Source organism: Tympanuchus pallidicinctus, unplaced genomic scaffold, assembly GCF_026119805.1.
Source record: "Tympanuchus pallidicinctus isolate F22 unplaced genomic scaffold, pur_lepc_1.0 scaffold22, whole genome shotgun sequence".
Lineage (NCBI taxonomy): Eukaryota > Metazoa > Chordata > Aves > Galliformes > Phasianidae > Tympanuchus > Tympanuchus pallidicinctus.
Window position 1 is genome coordinate 27860061 of NW_026294739.1, and position 17375 is coordinate 27877435.

General features: G+C 39.2%; 1 protein-coding gene across 3 annotated transcripts in view; it reads right to left on the bottom strand.

Annotated features, from left to right (window-relative positions):
- Positions 1-369: 369 nt before the first annotated feature.
- Positions 370-17375, bottom strand: part of CDYL2 (chromodomain Y like 2) — a 56344-nt gene continuing 39338 nt past the window's right edge. For all 3 annotated transcript variants that reach the window (XM_052686448.1, XM_052686449.1, XM_052686447.1), the window contains exons 4-7: positions 12022-12194; positions 7300-7510; positions 6412-6555; positions 370-4744 (exon numbers count right to left, since the gene is read on the bottom strand). In XM_052686448.1, coding sequence (XP_052542408.1) covers positions 4586-4744; positions 6412-6555; positions 7300-7510; positions 12022-12194 — 687 coding nt within the window. In that variant the 3' untranslated portion in view covers positions 370-4585. The remainder of the gene's footprint in view (positions 4745-6411; positions 6556-7299; positions 7511-12021; positions 12195-17375) is intronic.

The following is a 17375-nucleotide window of genomic DNA, read 5'->3' on the forward strand; positions in this document are numbered from 1 at the left end:
AGGTGGTGAGTACATGTCGTACAGTGGAATTGATTGTAGTGTAGGTGTCCTAGAAATGTATTTCTAAGACAGTCCTTGGTGGTTTTCTTGGGCTTCATAATGAAATGATAAATTGGATTGGCGGTGATGAATGATCGCAGAGATTGCTTATTGCAGCAGCCTCCACTGCCCTGGTTTGTGCCATTAAAAATCGTGTTAAGTTTCACTGCTCTTTTAAGCCGCCTGCTGTATGCCTGCTTTGTTTGAAAAGGCAGAAGTCCATGAATAGCTTTATCATATCTAATACCAGATCATGTACAATGTTGGTCTGTGGCTGCTGCTTACCATATTCATTCTGATTATGTAAAACTGAAAACCACTGCATTGAAATGAAGTTTCAATGTTTTTATTCAAAGCAGCTTCTCACAATGTATAAATACTGCATATTAACACACATGAAAAATACAACTTCTAAGGCACCCAGAAATGTGTCCATACACTAGTTACAGGACCATCAACAAATAAATTGTGTACAATTTGATCTAGACAGTCAATATTTGATATATCAGAAGATACAAGTCCCTCAGTACTGTACCAGTTTCAGAAAATATTTACAACACTGTGATATAGGGGTGCCTGTACCCTTATAATATTATAATATGCACTCATCGTTACAAATATTAGAAACTGTTTTAGTCTGTTCCATGGCGTTCTGACAAAATAACTTAAGGGTCTAATTTGGGAAGTTCTACAATTAATTACTTGTGCAAGTTCTGAAAATAAATTTACATTGACATAATTTGTGAATTTTTGGTTCTTTGCTTCATCTCAGAGGTTTGGTAATAAGCCTTACCAATAGACATGCCATCCTAGCTGAACATCACTCCTGTCCCAATCCTCAGTGGACACGTCTTTTCCCCTTACGTTTGACACAGATGAGAATGCAGTGTTTGTAGCAGAAAGAGACTCTTTGACCTTCGGTACAAATGTCATGCGAGTTCACTGGCTACGGAACTAACGCTTCATTAGAGTAATGCAGTTCTTTGGTCCTTTGTTTTTATGGAAGGCATAATATTTTCTTTCCCTAAAAATCGAAGTCCTGTCTGTGAGCAAGCAAGCTAGTGAATGACTTTCAGTGTAGTATTTAAAGTAGCAGTAAAGAGATTTAATATGGCTTAAAACATATGGTTAATTGGGCGGACACAGATAACACATCTAGGATACCGAGTACCCAAATGTACTATGATTAAGATTGTCTATAAGTCTCTTATGTAAACTTCTTTAGTGTCTCCTAAAGAGTGGTGGCTTTAGCCAGATTTGACTTTTATAGACCCAGCCACACAAAGCCTGAGATTAAACTACTGTGGTTGGGAGCACAAATGCACAGTTTAAATATAACAAAGCCCATGCTGACAACTCCAAGTATGTTGTTTGAAGGAAACAACCCGTATTATCCTTTTCACAAGAAAAACTTAAGGCCCTGTACTCTGATTTGCTAACTTTCTTACAGCAATTAGTTGGGGAAGTCCTTAGTACTACATAAGCCATTATGTAGCTTTAAAGATTTCTTGTACCTAATGGTAAGGCTTATTCACAAATGCAATACATTTATAAATTACATTTAAAACTTTAAAGGCTGGCAAAATAATTAAAAAAATAACAAAATAAAACAAAACAAACCCCAAACAAAATTGTTTGTTTATCCCTAACATTAAAAGAGCCTTTTTTTTTCTAATTAAAAACTATTGGCACAAAATCATTTTATATTATAGATTAAAAGAACAGTTAATAGTAGTGAAAAAGATTGCCTAAAACGCATACCCTAACCTACCACAGAAATATAAAAGTTTATATTCTGAAAATATATATACTGTATTAAAGTTTGTAAGCTTATTCATTTAAACAGAAATGTACTGAAATAGTAAACAGAGCAACACTTATCTACAGCAAAAATATACATGCAGGACAACACAAAATAAATTGCTTACCTTTAATATCTACAAATGCAAAACTGTAGATTTTTAAAGATTGTACAAAACAATTTACACGAGAATAAAATAACATACTTAACAACAAATTGCATTTATCATCTTAAATACTGTGAATATTAGTGAAGGTCCCCAGACTAATATGTACAGTACATCGAAATGTCTGGGTACCTCGTAAGGACAGAGCAAATCGATTCTGATCTTTAAATACTGGAAAAGAGGCTTCAGACATTATTATTACTCTTTTCTGGAAGGGAAAATAGATTTCATGAAAACTAGACTGTAGCTGTATAGATATGAATAATCAAAAATGTTAACTATGGTTAGCACTTGCTTTAATGGAAAAATAATTATAGAAAATGTATTTCAACTATTCCTTTGTCATAAAAAAGGTAAGCTACGGATATTTGAAAAATCAGATGAAATGATGCAGTTTAAAGGTCTAACAGCTTATCATTCTTCTTCGTTTGAAAATCTCATATAGAAAGCACACCTTCACATTGCTGAGCAGTTTCTCTATACTTATCTACAAAACCCAAGCACAGTGTCGAAATAAACTGCCTAATATCTTATTAACACGTGACGAGGAGTTATGGCTCTCTGGACGGGAGTAAAGGAAACAAAGGAAATTGAGGAGTCGTGGTATTTTCATTGCTTGTAGAAGTTTTATTATTTTGTTACGATTCTGTAGTCATCTGCTGGAGGCCTGATTGTGCAAACACTTGTGTGTGCGAGTGGTTCTCACTTGGTAACCCCTCATCTGGTGCAGCGGGGTGACTCCGTGCACACACTGCACAGCAGGAGTTGTTGGTTTTGAGAGCATTTCTTGAAAGATGAAAGCAGGTTTATTAGAAGCCAGGCCTCGTCTTTTTAATGAAGAATTTCCACGAGAACATCTGCCTTTAGGGTGATCATTTCCTTAAAATTCAGTGGTACAATTAGGCCATTGAAACAGTGCTTCTAATTAGCTGTGGAACAGGAAATGTTATAAAAACGTGTTGAAGGGTTATTGTAATCACCTGTTAGATAATTTTGCAAAGGCTTTGTCGAAGCTCTTTGTGGAAAGGCTGTAGGGAGCAAAGCTCCCAGCCTTGTTTGCAGAGATTTAAGCCATGAGCTCAAGGATGGAGAGCAAGTGCACAAACTGCAAAACAAAAAAATGTGCAAAGCTTCTGCTTTGGGAGGCGGTAGTTTGGGCGTGCTAAAATGGCAGCTGGAGTCACAGAGCATGCTTGAATCATTTCCATATTAATTGCCTTACTAGCAAGAAATAAACGAGATCGATCCAGTGTTCAGAAGTCAGTCAGTGTCACTGAAAAGTACTAGGATCACATTCTGAAATAGCAGGTTGGACTTCAGTCGTTACGTGTGGGCTCTGTATGGATAGCCGTTCATTCTGGGGGCCAGATGGTGGGGGGGCCAGATGTGGAGGGCCGGGAAAAGCAACCCGAAACTTCTCCCTCCGCTTAGCTCAATGCCTAGCACCTTGTATAAACTGTTGGCCCACACCCAAAGGCCTCCAGAGCAGAAATTATCTCACACCTGAGGAATCAGGCAACTAGACTAAGGCTCGTAAGGGTTTGCTTCTAGACTTCAGACCAAAAAGGGATGTTTAAACCTGAAGAACAGTAAGGTGCCACGGAACGGCACCGCTCACCCTGTCACTCACATCCGGCTAACAGGACTGTCGTAAACTTAAATAAAGCTTCTTGTTGGCAAGCCCTTCAGTGCTCCTCCAGAAGGCAGGAAGTGAAGAGGGACTTAGGGGGAATCTCACTAGTTCAGAATCCACTTTTTTTCCCTCAACCGTGGCGAATGAATGTGTTTCATACATTTTTATACAATTTTACATGTGCAGGAGTGTGTACGTGGCTGTTTTTTTGTGTGCCCACAGCATTCTGTGTGTTTTCTGTATATTCTTTGTTTTTCTACACGTTGCTGCTCAAAGTGTGTTTGCATTCCCACGTGATGCCATTAATTCAGTCAAGGGAAGTATGAAAATAAGATCTGTGATCAATAAACAGCTGAATATGAACACAAAATAAATAAGTTAAATAAATTCAACAAAGAAAAAAATCCTAGTAGTTTTGGTAAAACTAACTTTACATATTATACATATAAATTACCAGATTTTTCCATTACACTGTTAGAACTTAGCAAAAAAAAAAAAATCAAACCATTTCAAAAGTACGGTGTTTGGGTCTACAGAATATTGCGCCGACCCGGTTCTTAGATTGAGCCCTCCGTGTCCAATGCGTTGCAACAGCAGGAGTAAGTTAAGGAGGACAGGCAAAAAAGATCCTTACAGATGGTGTGCCTTAGTGGGCCTCAGTGGTGCTTCTCAGCACATGGAATGTATGTTTCTGTCTGGATGAGCACGTGAAGGATGCAGCCCTCTGTAGAATATGTGCACTGAAGAAGCCTGCCTACATCTCGCTTACACGAAATCAAACCGGCTACAAGCAGCGTGTAGCTCACAAGGAAATCGACACGACCATATGCAGAAGGACACACTGTCACAAACTCCTCAATGACGCACTGCCTCTGCTTTTCAAACACAGGTAACGTTGCACTCTGTTCACAACTGGAGCGTTTACTGCTTAAGTTAGGCCAAGACATCAGACTTCGTAAATCTTGTCTTGCAAGTAGCTGAATAACGAATCCAGTCCTTTGGAAGAACTCCACAGCTGTTTCAACATCTGACACTCTTTCTCATTCACATCTTCAAGTCCGGATTTCAGGAAGCTCCGCATGAGGCATTTGGACTCTTCCAATACCTAAAGCCAAAATATCACTCAGTATTTATTATGGATCGGATAGAGTTATTATGGATGATGGTGTAAACAGCATTTTTTTTTTTAACTGTGGACAGCATTGTACAACCTAAATAACTCATTTGGGCACAGAAATCAGAGCTGATTTACAGCCCTACCTCCAGTTGCTAATAGTGTCTCTAAGAATTAAGGACTTCTGAGGTTAATGCCAGTGTTTTTAGTGGGAATGAGGGATTCTGAAGTACCTTAGTTTATTGAAGGTCTGCCATGAAGTATTACCAGAAGGAGCCGAACGCCTTCCTTTGGAAATGGGACCCCTTGAAATTAAGGCGTTTTCTGTAAAATAATCTTTAAGGTTATAGAGGCTGGAAACCCAAATATGGATGTGCAACTTAAACAGCTGGTCCCCATGCATAATTTCATTATCAGAAGAGAAATGGACAGAAATGGACCTCTACTGCACATACTTTAAAGTTTATTTTCTTCAAAGCTTATAGAAGTGAAAAAGCACTCCCTGACTGTGTCCTGGAGGTAAATTTACTTAGCATAATATAAGCAGTCGTAGGAAATAATATTCCTATAATTCAATGAAATGGCACTAATTGCAAACAGTGGGCCCTGCACATATTTTCTCTGTGAACAAGTATCCACAGCAAATTTGGATGAGCTCATCACGTCCACTATTTCTTTGACTTCAGCCCGATTTGCATTGGGGATCTCAGAGAATGCATCTGTTCTTTGACAGTTTTAACTCTCATCCTTGTCCACAGATTCACTTCAGCCTTTCCAGCAGGACTCAGGTGAGGATTTTATTGACAACCAGTAATGGTGAAGGAAGGAAAATTTCACAGAAAGGCCCAGAGGTTTTCTCAACTCATAATACAGTTACATCAGCTTGATCAAATAAGCTTATGCTGCATTTCTAGGGTTTCATTCTGAATGACTTTGGTGAGATCTAATCTGTGCTTCATTTAATTAAAGATCTCCTGCGTCTCTATCTTCTCTTTTACAACAGATCATTTATATGGAACAGAGGGATATTAAGACAGATTTAGGCACAGGAAGCACTAAAAGAAACTGCAGCAATGTGCATCCAGTTAGTAGAGCTTTGCTGCAGCCTGTATCACCTTGCCATGATATTCTGTGACCAGACTGAGGTCAAATCCCTCTGTCTGAACCTCCTTCACTTTAAATATTCGCTGGCACCATGCTGCCCTCCTGGTGCACTGTGCAGGACGTTTTGCAAAATCAGGAGCTATGCAGGTGCAGAAAAGAAGGCAGAGTCAGCTGAAACATAGTAGGCCAGGACAATGCAAAAGGCAAATTTATTTTCTTACTGGCACAGCAGGGATTTCCCAGTGTAGATGCACAGCTTCAGACTGTTCTGCCTTCATGAAAGAAACCTTTGCTAAAACTCCTTTTTAAAATCTGTGGCATGGTGGTTCTAGTCATAGACTGAATGTGGAGATGGGAGAGTGAAACAACCCTCCCTGCTCTGAAAAATGGAACTCCATGAGTTTGCTGATCCCTATCCAGATTTTGTATTGCTAGCCCTGTTCCGCAGGCACGGCTGTGGAAGCTGAGGACCTGCCTTCTGACATGATGAGCCTCAGGAGCACACCTTACCTCTGCAAAGTGCCATTCAGTCACAAAGCAGTGTGATTTCTTACCACTGCACTGCAGGACGCCATTTCCTTCACTCGGAGCATCACTTCTTGGCTAAATGTTGTTGGCCAAAATACTTGTGACACCAGTCCTCTGCTGCAGGCTTCTTGTGCTGTCAGCTTTCTCCCACAGAACAACATCTCGTTTGCCTGTGAAACCAAAAGATCACTTGTGATCTTGGGTCATAATTCTCCCGATTTTTTTTTCCCCTCATACTTGCCTGCTATTTTCAAAAATCAATTTACAAGTGGTCCACTGTATCTTTCCATATTGCAAAATACTTTACGAGGAGTTTTGGTAGCTATTTAAGGATTGTGCAGTTGGCCAGAGCACAGCAAGGGTTTCACTTAAGAGAAATGTGCTGGCACACGTGATGAGTCTGTATTGCTGATTTTACAAAAGCAGCTGTCAGTAATGTGATGTTATTGTGCCAAGAGAATAAAATACTTTGTGGAGCAAATTCTGCTTTGTTATCCTGCTAAAAACAAAGCAACTTTATGGGAATTACTGTGGATCACCTTTAGAGTAGCAGAGAACAGCATCTAGCTGTGTTATTGCACTGTCCAAACACAACACAACACAGCACAACACAACACAACACAACACAGACAAGAACTCTGCAACATCATTCTGCTGAAGCATTTCTTCTCTTCTACCATGATCTTGAAAATCTTTTCTTTTCCCACCTGTGTAAGTCTTTCCTGAATACAGCAGGCAGAGTTTATTGAATTCAGAGAAATAGGACATTGCTGGAATTAGATGAACTTTCTGTGGATTACATTTCCTCTTATGACAGTTCAGAGAAAGTTGTTTTCTGGTTTACATTTTATAGAGAGAAAGAAGAGCATGAGTTGAACAAAGGTTCTTCAGCAATATGAAGTGGAAAACCTTACCAGTGCAACACCCAGAATTTGTGGGAATGTGTATGATGAGCAGCCAGCTGGAGTGAGTCGGATTGTTGCGTATGGTGTCTGAAACCATGCCTTCTCACTTGCCCAAACGATATCACATAGTGGTAAAATTGAAGCTCCTAACCCAAGAGCAGGGCCGTTGATAGCAACCACAATTGGCTTCTTAAATTGAATAAAAGCTTTTACAAAATCCCTAAAATAAAAAATAAAAGAAAGATCTTGAATACAGAAGCACCACTTAGAAAAAAATCCCGAACTTAAAAGTATTTAATCTGAAAACAAATCAGAACCACTGGTGAACTCAATAAATGCCATGGCCCAGTTTTATGAGATCAGAATTGAAAGAAATTTTCTACTTCACGCACACAAATTTTCTCCTCTATTTAATTATTTAATCTTTCATAGTTCCTAGGACATTAATAAGTTTTGCGTGTGTTGTATATGAACTGAATAACTGGAATGCAGTGACTATGATACTTTTTGCAGAGTGGTTTGGTTAGGATTAGTTTTACTTGTGGACCAGTGACTCACTTGTTGGTACACATCTTGCTTCTCAGTTTGCTCCAGAATGGTTAGTATGGATTCTGATGTTCTGGTTTGGCTAACTTGATGTATGTAATATAGTATGAAAGACAGGAGGCTCATAGGTGTATTGTTGGGTATTTATGTTTTCAGATGTTTTCTTAAGATCGTATGTGAAAGGTTTCTGCAGGTCCCATCAGCGGGCTGGGAGACAGTGACTGTTCATGGCACAACAGCTGGAAGAACAACATCCACAAAGGGGAATCAGAGAGAAATAGAAATGTTGGGGCAGGAAAAGAGTAAGGCTGGTGATCTGTTGGGTCTTTGTTGCAAACAATATAGGCAAAGATGTAACAAATAGCTACCTATTGCCCACCTGCAACTGAAAGTGTGAGGCAATGGGGTCCAACGGGGAAGTAGATGTAGTTTGATTCAACTGGGAAATGAACTGGAACATGTTAAATTCTATGCGATGAGGAGATATTTTAAATAAGTCACCTTTCAAGATCTGTAGAAACACATCTGTTGAATGGAATAGCCTATACACTGTTTAGGAAAAAAAATGAGTGTAATTGTAGGTAGATTATGGACTCGATCAGCCCGTGTACAACAATTTATGAAGGCAAATCAGATGCTCAATTACTTGAGGAAAGAGACATAAATAAATGAAGTTCAAAACAAGAGCGGTGATTCTGTTCCAGGCCTGGGTATTTATTAGATCCATAGTGCATTATTGCTGTCTGATTTTAGGAAAGAACATTGCATTTTGTCAAACGTGCCTTTCAGGGAGTTGCAGCTCTCTCACTGAGGTCACGAAGACCTAGGCTTGTACATCTGAGAACAGGAGGTGTGCCTTCCAGGTTAGAGCCCTGATTTGGCAAACAGTGAAAAACATGCTGAAGGTAAGGAGTGCAAGGACATTGGCTGTATTTTAAATGAAAACAACGAGTCTGAAATCACTCAGTACTGTGCTGTTCAAAGAATGAGTTCTGTTTTCCAGGCTGTCCAGTGAGGAATTGTTTTTTGACTATGAGAAAACAGAAAGGCATGGGAATAAAACAGAAGATCAGAAGAAAGACAAATAGAGTGAAATAGGGAACACTGTATTTGTGTGTTCAAAATAATTTCATTCGAGAGGATGGCAGAGCTAAGGAGAGTTGTGGTTCATTTTTGTTTGCAGAAACAATGCTGTTCATCACTGCTTGTTTATGGGCTTGTTTATGCTTGGGTAATGACTGTAGGTCGCTGCACCTGATTAATTCCAGAATTCTGTGAAACTCTGTAGTAAACTTTGCAAATAGGACTGAGGACACTTGGGAAACAGGGATGTGACGACAGGCAAAAATAAACAGTGTGGATAAGTAATGGCAGCCGATCTGAGGACCACATGGAAGCAGCAGAAAACTGGTGGAAAAAAGCAAGAGGCGTGAGGGATAAGTGGGACCTGAAAGGGAATATGGAAGAACAGTCGGTAGTGTGGGGAGGAAATGGTAGATGATGGGTAGCAGAAACAAAGCAGAATGCATTCGTGAAGGGAAAGGAACAAAGGAAATGTGAAATCTTCACATAAGTGAGCAGGGAAGGAAGGATTGGAGATAGGAAGAAAGTGGAACAGAACACTGAGAAGGCATTGAGCCACCATCACACCAGAGGCTGAGCAACAGCATGGCGCAACAGGAGGGATGGAGTGGAAGGCTAAAATATCGACAGGGGGAACAAATGCCTGAATTTGGTCTACAGAAGCTGCAAAGTCCAATGCTCCTTTTATCTGTGCTCCCTGTTTAGCATGCTGCATGTTTCAGTGAGTTCTCTGTCCCCAGAACCTGGCGTGTTCCCATGTCTCCAAACCTCATATTCACACGTAGTTGCAGGGCTGGAAGATCCTTCTTTCAATTCAAGGCAGTCTTGAAAAGAACTAGAAGTTGTAATTCTTGTTTGACAGCAGAAACTAAGTTTGAACACAGGAATAAGCATCACATACAGAAGGTTTGAGCTTTTGCTAGAGGAGATCTGGAAAGCAGACCATCAAGCACAGACTGGGATACTTTGGTGTTGTTGCAGTGCTGCAGTTAGAACTCATAGGGATGTCAAAGGCTGTAAAGAAGTTGGGCAAGTAAAGTCATTCTTCCTTTTCTTCTGACTGCACACAGAACTTTGTGTGTCGGATCACACAGTGATGGCTGACTGGTGGTGCAACGAGGGAGGCTGCTGCTGGAAATGCCTTCCTGCAAGTCTTGTGGGTGCAGAGCTCTCTGGCCACGCACGCATGTTGCAGCGCAGTCCGTCTGTCTGCCTTGCCCCTGCTTCAGGTGTGCAGTGCCAACCGTGCCTGGCTGGTGCAGTGTGCAGAGAAGCTGACATCGTGAGCTGAAAGCTCAAAGGCAACGGATGAGGACAAGGGCCCAAACAAATCACTCGTGTGAGATGTGGGTATTTAAACTTTAGTTTTAACTTGTGATCAGTACATGAGATCTGTAGTTTAGCAAGTGGAAACACATGGCAATGAAGATTTTGATTTTGCTAGAAGCGTACTGGTCTAATTTGATGTAGAGCAGTGGAGGAAGAGATGCATTAATGTGTCTGAGGACATCCTAACCACTGAGAAAGCAAAGTGTACATTTGTACTGTTCTGATTATGGTATATTTTCCATGAGTTCAGTCCTTTGTTCGTAGAAAGCACAGAGTGCTGAATGGAAAAAAGTAGTGCATTGTTTCCAGAGGTACAATAAAAATCTGTTTCCAGTGGGCCCAAAGCTGACATTCTCGATGAGGAGAGGGCACTGTAAAATAGTTCCAGAGCCCAAGGGTGAGCCCAAGCGTAGAAAACAGCTTTGTAGTTTGGATTACAGTCATTAAGATGCAGATCTGGTAGTATGCCTGTATATTAAATGTGTACAGATAAATGTGTATGTATATAACAATACCTATCTATACAATATTTGCATGAATAAGATTAAATTTGTATATTTTCAGGGAGTGTGTGTCTGCGTTACCAAACAAGAAGAGCAATTTTCTTTCCTCCCATTGTTTTTTTTTTTCTTTTGCTTCTGCATTTTCAGAAATCCCTCACACTTAAAAAAATCCCTTCAGAGAGATTTTCTTGCTCAGATATCACCGAGTGATATTCAGGCATAGCTAGAGTCTTAAAAGCTGGTTGTGGCTTATTATATTTTAAGGAGTACATTTTAATTCTTTCAAAACGTTTGCTACTTTGAGAATTTCAGCAGTGTTAAACTGAGAATCCAGGCTGATGTGCATTAGTTGTAAACCAAGAGAGTTGGCAGTTAACACGTCATGTAACAACTGTGCTTCAGCTTGTGTTATGCATCCAAAATACAGGTCCGTTGTAAATGAAACTCCTAAGAATTCCTTCATAGAATTGTAGGAATCTGCTGCTTAAAGTCATGAAGCTCTCAGAATAACAGTATTTCTAGGGAGTGAAAAATAAAAGGACCAAACCCTCCGCTGGTATGGACTGGTGGAACACCGCTGACTTCATGGGAGCAGTGTGGATTTATACTGGAGGATCTGCCAAATATGTATGAAGTATGCCTTGTGGGTAATGTAAATCAGAGGTGATGTGTTGTGCAGATTGATCTGTAGACTGCATGTCATAAAGTCCCAGTTTCTACTGAGGTAATGTGATTTGCGTATAAGGAAAGTCACACTTTAGTTATGAAAATAAAACTACATTTGCATATATATTAAGTAATTTAAGGAAAAGAATGGAGACCCTTCTAATAAGGTTCAGAAATACAGTGGAAGACTGTTGTTTCAACAGAACATGACTTAGCCATGGATTCCCCATTTGTACTGAAATTCATTAAAATGATGAACATCAAACAAATAAAATATCTGCCTTTCAGGAACCACTTTACAAAATGAAGCAATAGTTAATTTGGAAAAACAACAACAAAGTTGTATATAAGTTTGGAGGATTAATTTGAAGTATTAAGTACAGAGAAGTGGAATAAAATAAATCCCTATGGATAGTTAGCACTGGAATAAATGTGCTTTCTTTTGTAATAAGGAAAGGTCCAAGGTTTTCACTAAACAAATTTGCAGGACTATAATTAGAATGCAATCAACACTTAAATATACAACATTTTTGGACCTGATAAATATCTTTATAATCACACACTGCATTTCATAATTTAGAGATCATAGGTAAGCTTGGGTCACCTTATAGCTTCTGCAATCCTAGTGCTTTCCTTTCTTCTGTCATTGGATAACCTGCCAATTAAATATGAGTAATCTAGGCCACTACAGAATACACTTCCCACTGCGCTGAGAAGTAAGAGTTTACTGTCATCAGCTGATGCATTGCACAATGCTCTCCGAACTTCCTTCATGATCTGTGGATAAAGAAAAGTAAACAATTCGACATGCATGCCGTTGCAATATCATTTCCCTAGTTTTACAAACCTTACTGATCTTGAGAGACTTAAATTTTGGGCACTATTAATATTTACATCAACTATATATATATTTGCATCATTTGAATAGAATGATAACACTGAGAGTTTACAAAATATTTTATCTTTGGAAGTGCTTTGTAGATGCTTACTAATTCAAAGAGTTTTTAGGATTTGGCTTGTTCTGTGGGAAATTCTAGCTAGCTTACGGTATTTGCAATTTAATAATTTCAAATATGACTTTTTTTTTTTCATAGTTTATATTCACTGAACATCACTATATCCTCTGTAACACGATTACCACAGCAATAGCCTATAAACCTCACCCAGTTGTAAACAAGATCTGCAAACCCCATTTTTTCAGTTCTTCAACTGCTTTGGTTTATATGGCATGAATCAGAGCAAGGCAGGACAAGAGGACATCATATACATCGACATGACAGGTATATTATCATTTTTCTGTGGTCAGTGACACTGTTATAGTCTACAAAAGTTAAAGCAAAAAAGCCACTGGGGAGAGACACATTTTTACACTCTGATTTAGAACGGGATCGAGCTATTAATCGCATCATAAATCGAGCTAATCAAAATCTGTACAGAACTGAGCTGCAGTTGTTGTAAGGAAATGGCTCTGCGTCTGAGTACAACTGCTTTCCTAGTGATTTTTAAAAGGAAATACTATTTCATGAAATTCTGGTGGCAACTCCTTGTGACGATTCAGCACAGTTTGGAAGCTGTGATCGATTTAAGCAATCTGAGCTGCCCCTCTGCAGCGAGCTGCTCTTCACACTTGAGTAGGGCCATCACTGCACCTGGTGTGACGCGTCCTGCCCTCACACACACTCGTGTCTCAAAGTACTTCCTTTACACAGGACCCCGCTGAGTCAATCTTTCTCATCTGTGCTGAAAGTTAATTTTGGTAAAAGGCAGCAAAATGTGGTTGGAGATCAAATATGGTTTCTGCGTAAGAGAAAAATACGACTGCTCGCTCGTAATTATTTCTGTTCACTGCTTTCTGTTTCCAAAAAGTTCTTAGCTCTCTCAAGTGCCATATTTAAGATATGTCCCTAAACCCAGAAGAGAAGTTCAGGGCAGACCCTCCTGCTCCTCTCTACAACTCCCTCTAGGAGGTTGTAGCAGGGCAGGCGTTGGCCTCTTCTCTCAAATAACAACCATAGCATGAGAGGGAATGGCTTGAAGTTGTGCCAGGGGAGACTCAGGTTGGGTATTAGGAAACATTTCTTCTCAGACAGAGCAGTGATGCAGTGGCACAGCTGCCCAGGGAGGTGGGGGAGTCATTCAGCACCCATGGAGGCGTTCAGGGAACGTGGAGATGTGGCTCTGAGGGATGTGGTCAGATGGGATGGGTTGACAGTTGGACTTAATGATCTTAGTGGTCCTTTCCAACCTTAATGAATACATGATTCTACGATTCTATGATAACTAGGTAGGCTTCTGTAAGGATTCTTGTGGCTTCTGAGAGCAATTTTGAGAGTACAATGCTACCTGGCTGTTTTCCATCTGTCTGCATAAACCCCCTGCTTGTAACTGGCTGCTGGGTCTGGCACATGAGAGCAGGTGGTGCACTTCTCCTTGCTTTGGTTTACAGATGCTCTTCAGAACTTCTGTACTGACAAATATGTGACAATGTGTGGAACCGAAGCAATGGGAAGTGAATTTGAAACTCTTGTGCAGGTACAAAAATGCCATTAGGAATGTTACAAGCACTGCTTATTCTCAGAATCTCAGAGGGTGTCTCAGTCCCCTCTTGGTAGAAACAGAGGCACAACTGCACATTCTGTAAAGAGGAAACGAAGGCAAAAAAAAGAAACAACAAAAATCCTCTGTCCAAAATTGAAAAAGAAACTTGAGAAGGTGGTGAATGTTAGATTTAAAAAAAAAAAGATTTTTCTAGTTACATGTGAATGCAAGATCACCTTAGTTTATTTTAAATGTCCTCAAGATCTGCTCTTTCTTAGGGAAGATGTATAAATAATGTCAGACAGTAACAGTCAAACATTTTTATATTTTATATATATTTATATATATTTATATATATTTATATATATTTTATATTTTTATATACAATGGGGAGTTTGCTTTAAATGTGATGCCACGAAATGGTACTTCATTCAGCAACTTTCTCTTCTGTGCCCCTTCTCCCAAGGACATCTGCTTATGTACTATCTCTTTGATGATACCATTGCTGTCCTTCAAGCACATAATTACCTTGACAAGCTTCTCTTTTTTACCTTTCCCCTCATTGATTTGGATGGCAAAAGCCATCTAAAAGTTCACCCATCAGCATTAGGAGCAGAGGCTATACAGCTGGTAGGAAGAGACAATATTCTGCTAGTGCTGTTTTTTCAGTGTTTTGGAGAATGATATTAAAGGTCCATTATTAGGAATTGATTTCCGTGCTATAGTGGAAAATGGGAAGGCTTTGATAGTATTCTGAGTTGTGCTGCTGAGCAGGATTGGAAATTTATTTCCACTGCTCCACTACTTTCTAGAAATAGAAAACAGCGTGAGAAAACAGAAAAAATGAATGTAGCAGTGTTTTAGATCTCCAAAAGTTTTGGAGAGGGAGGATTGGGACAAATGTCTGTGAGCTTGTTAACTTCATCATTAAATTCAGAAGCTCACTGAAATACAGTGTTCCTTTGCCTGTGCAGACCAAAGCTCACCTGGTTATCTTGTCACTCCACCTATTTACATCCACCCTGCTGTCTGCTATGGCTCCAAATGCCTTCAGCATTGCTGCTCAGTAGTGTATGCACAGATATTTCCTACAGGTGTTTAAATGATTACAGTAAAGCTACTAACAATAAAATAAGATAAAAGAGAGAGTTTGGCTTTAGGGTTACAGAACCATGTACTAAACTGCATTATTCAGTACATAACTTTGGCTCAGAACCTGCTGTCTGTGTTTAAGTAGAATTTCCATGTAACGCAGCAAGGAATTCAGCTTACACATACAGAGATTCTATGTGGTTTTGGTCACATTTATCAGATTCCATGCTTTTGGTTCTTAAATCTTCCATCATTTTGGTGTAACTATGGGATTTGTCCCACTTGCTTTTACTTTCAGTAGTAGACTAAAATGACTATTAGCAGGGCTCCACAGCAGTACTCTTGAGTATTTAAAATTATTAGTGTGAACGTGATTATCAATAATTACATTATTTTATTTATATTAATATTATGAGTAAGCAATAATTATAATTATTTATATTAATTATTTAAATGATTCCACTTCTTTTACATCAGTATGCTAATAATTCTTAATATAAATCATAAGTTATTCTCAAGCTTCTTTTAATTAGCTTTTTTAATGGCCTTTTAGGCAGTTCTCAGTTGTGGGGCAGTATTTTTATTTGCATTTATTTTACGAACATTTCTGAAGCAGCATTTAGAAAACAATGCGGGCCAAAATCTATCAAGTTCCAAATTTAGACCAGCCCTAATGCTTCCCTTACTGTTTTATTGGAGCCCAAGTACACAATAAAATTATCACTACCTTAAAAGCTGCTTGTTTTTTAATCCCGTCAAGAAAACAAGTTGTTAGTTCTTTAATAGGACCTCGTACTGCAGAATAAACATAAAATGTTTAAAGATTTCATTAAACTTCCCAAAGCTGATTTCAATGCCTTTCCCAGGACAGAGGAAGTTTTAAAAGGTGTTTGGTGCCCTTTCCTTTCAATATTGCTTACATTCCAGGGAAATCAGGAAGCTGGGAACTTATCGCCTTCATTGCACAAAGTATCTTGAACAGAAGTCTCTTGTTCGTAAGAACAGGAGTGCAGGTTTAAAAGGTTAACTTCTCTGAATCGCTCAGGATTTACTACTGATTTCTTTAAAGGCAAATACTTTGTAAATATTGCAGTAAAGCAAAATTTTAAAGCCATTCAGTTGTGTTAGAGCCTCCACCATTGTGCCTTTTTACATATGGACACCTTTTGTTACCGACTGCCTCTTTATGCAAACAGATCTGAGTCTGTTCTGTTTGACAGACAGGAGCTATGAACCTGCAAGAGCAGCACTGGGAGTAAGGACTGGCCAGTGAAATAATCTCTCTCTGTATGAGAGCAAAAATGCAGAAAACAGCCACGTTTTATCTTTTTTCTTAAGTTGTAGGTAAGAAGTGAAGGCAAGCCAGTGCTCCAAAATGCACCTGGTAGAACTTTCAGCCCTTTAACTCTTATGGCTAGAAACTTGAAACCTGACTGTTCTATGTGAAGTGGTACTTGCATCAGTCTTGGATACAAACATTAACTGCTAGGGCTGTTTTGATTCTCATTCAGTGGAGTGTTAACTCTATATTTAATACTATAAGGTAAAAAAATAGTGGGTGGATCCATTTAATATTAAGTTTGAAACAGAACTTGGATCCTCGCGACGCGCTGCGTTACAGCAGCACCGACATCAGTGGAGAATGTACTTCAGAAGCAGCAAAAGACCTCTGAGAGAAAATCTGCTAAAATGTGCGACTGGAAACTGTAATGATGGAATGGTTTGTGTATCTCTTTTCGAAAGGAATGTTAAAAGCAGCAAGCTTAAGCCATTGCAATAGAAAAAGAAGCCATACCATTCTGTGACACCGGCCTGAAAGTTTTATAAGGTCTTAAAATGTAAGAAAGGATTTCGACAGGCCCTGGACATTTGGTAGAAAAATCTCAAATGCTGTAATGGCAAAGAGCCAACTTCAGTGGGTGCAAATAGTGCTGGAAGAGCATCGGCCCGTTTTGTCACCTGCACAAACCCACAGGTGTGCTGTGGTTACCAAAATGTCCAATGAAAATGCAGGCAGCCTTTTCTAAGCTGAGTTTGATTTTGTAGCATGAATAGGCTTCATGCCCATAAGTGCAAGTGATAAATTCATCGTGTAGGAAAAGATCTGATTTTGAGTCAGCTTTGACATGCAAACGCTGTGCCATAATTCTAAATATGTTAGTTGTTTTAATTACATTGGCATAAATGCTAGAGGGGATGAACAAAACTATTAGATTTCATGGGTAGATTTCAGTAAAACACAAAGGGAAGCAGGGGTGTTCAAGAGGTAGAGTGATTTTGTATGAGGTTAATTTTGTAATGACTGTGGGCAGTGCACACCTTTTTGTT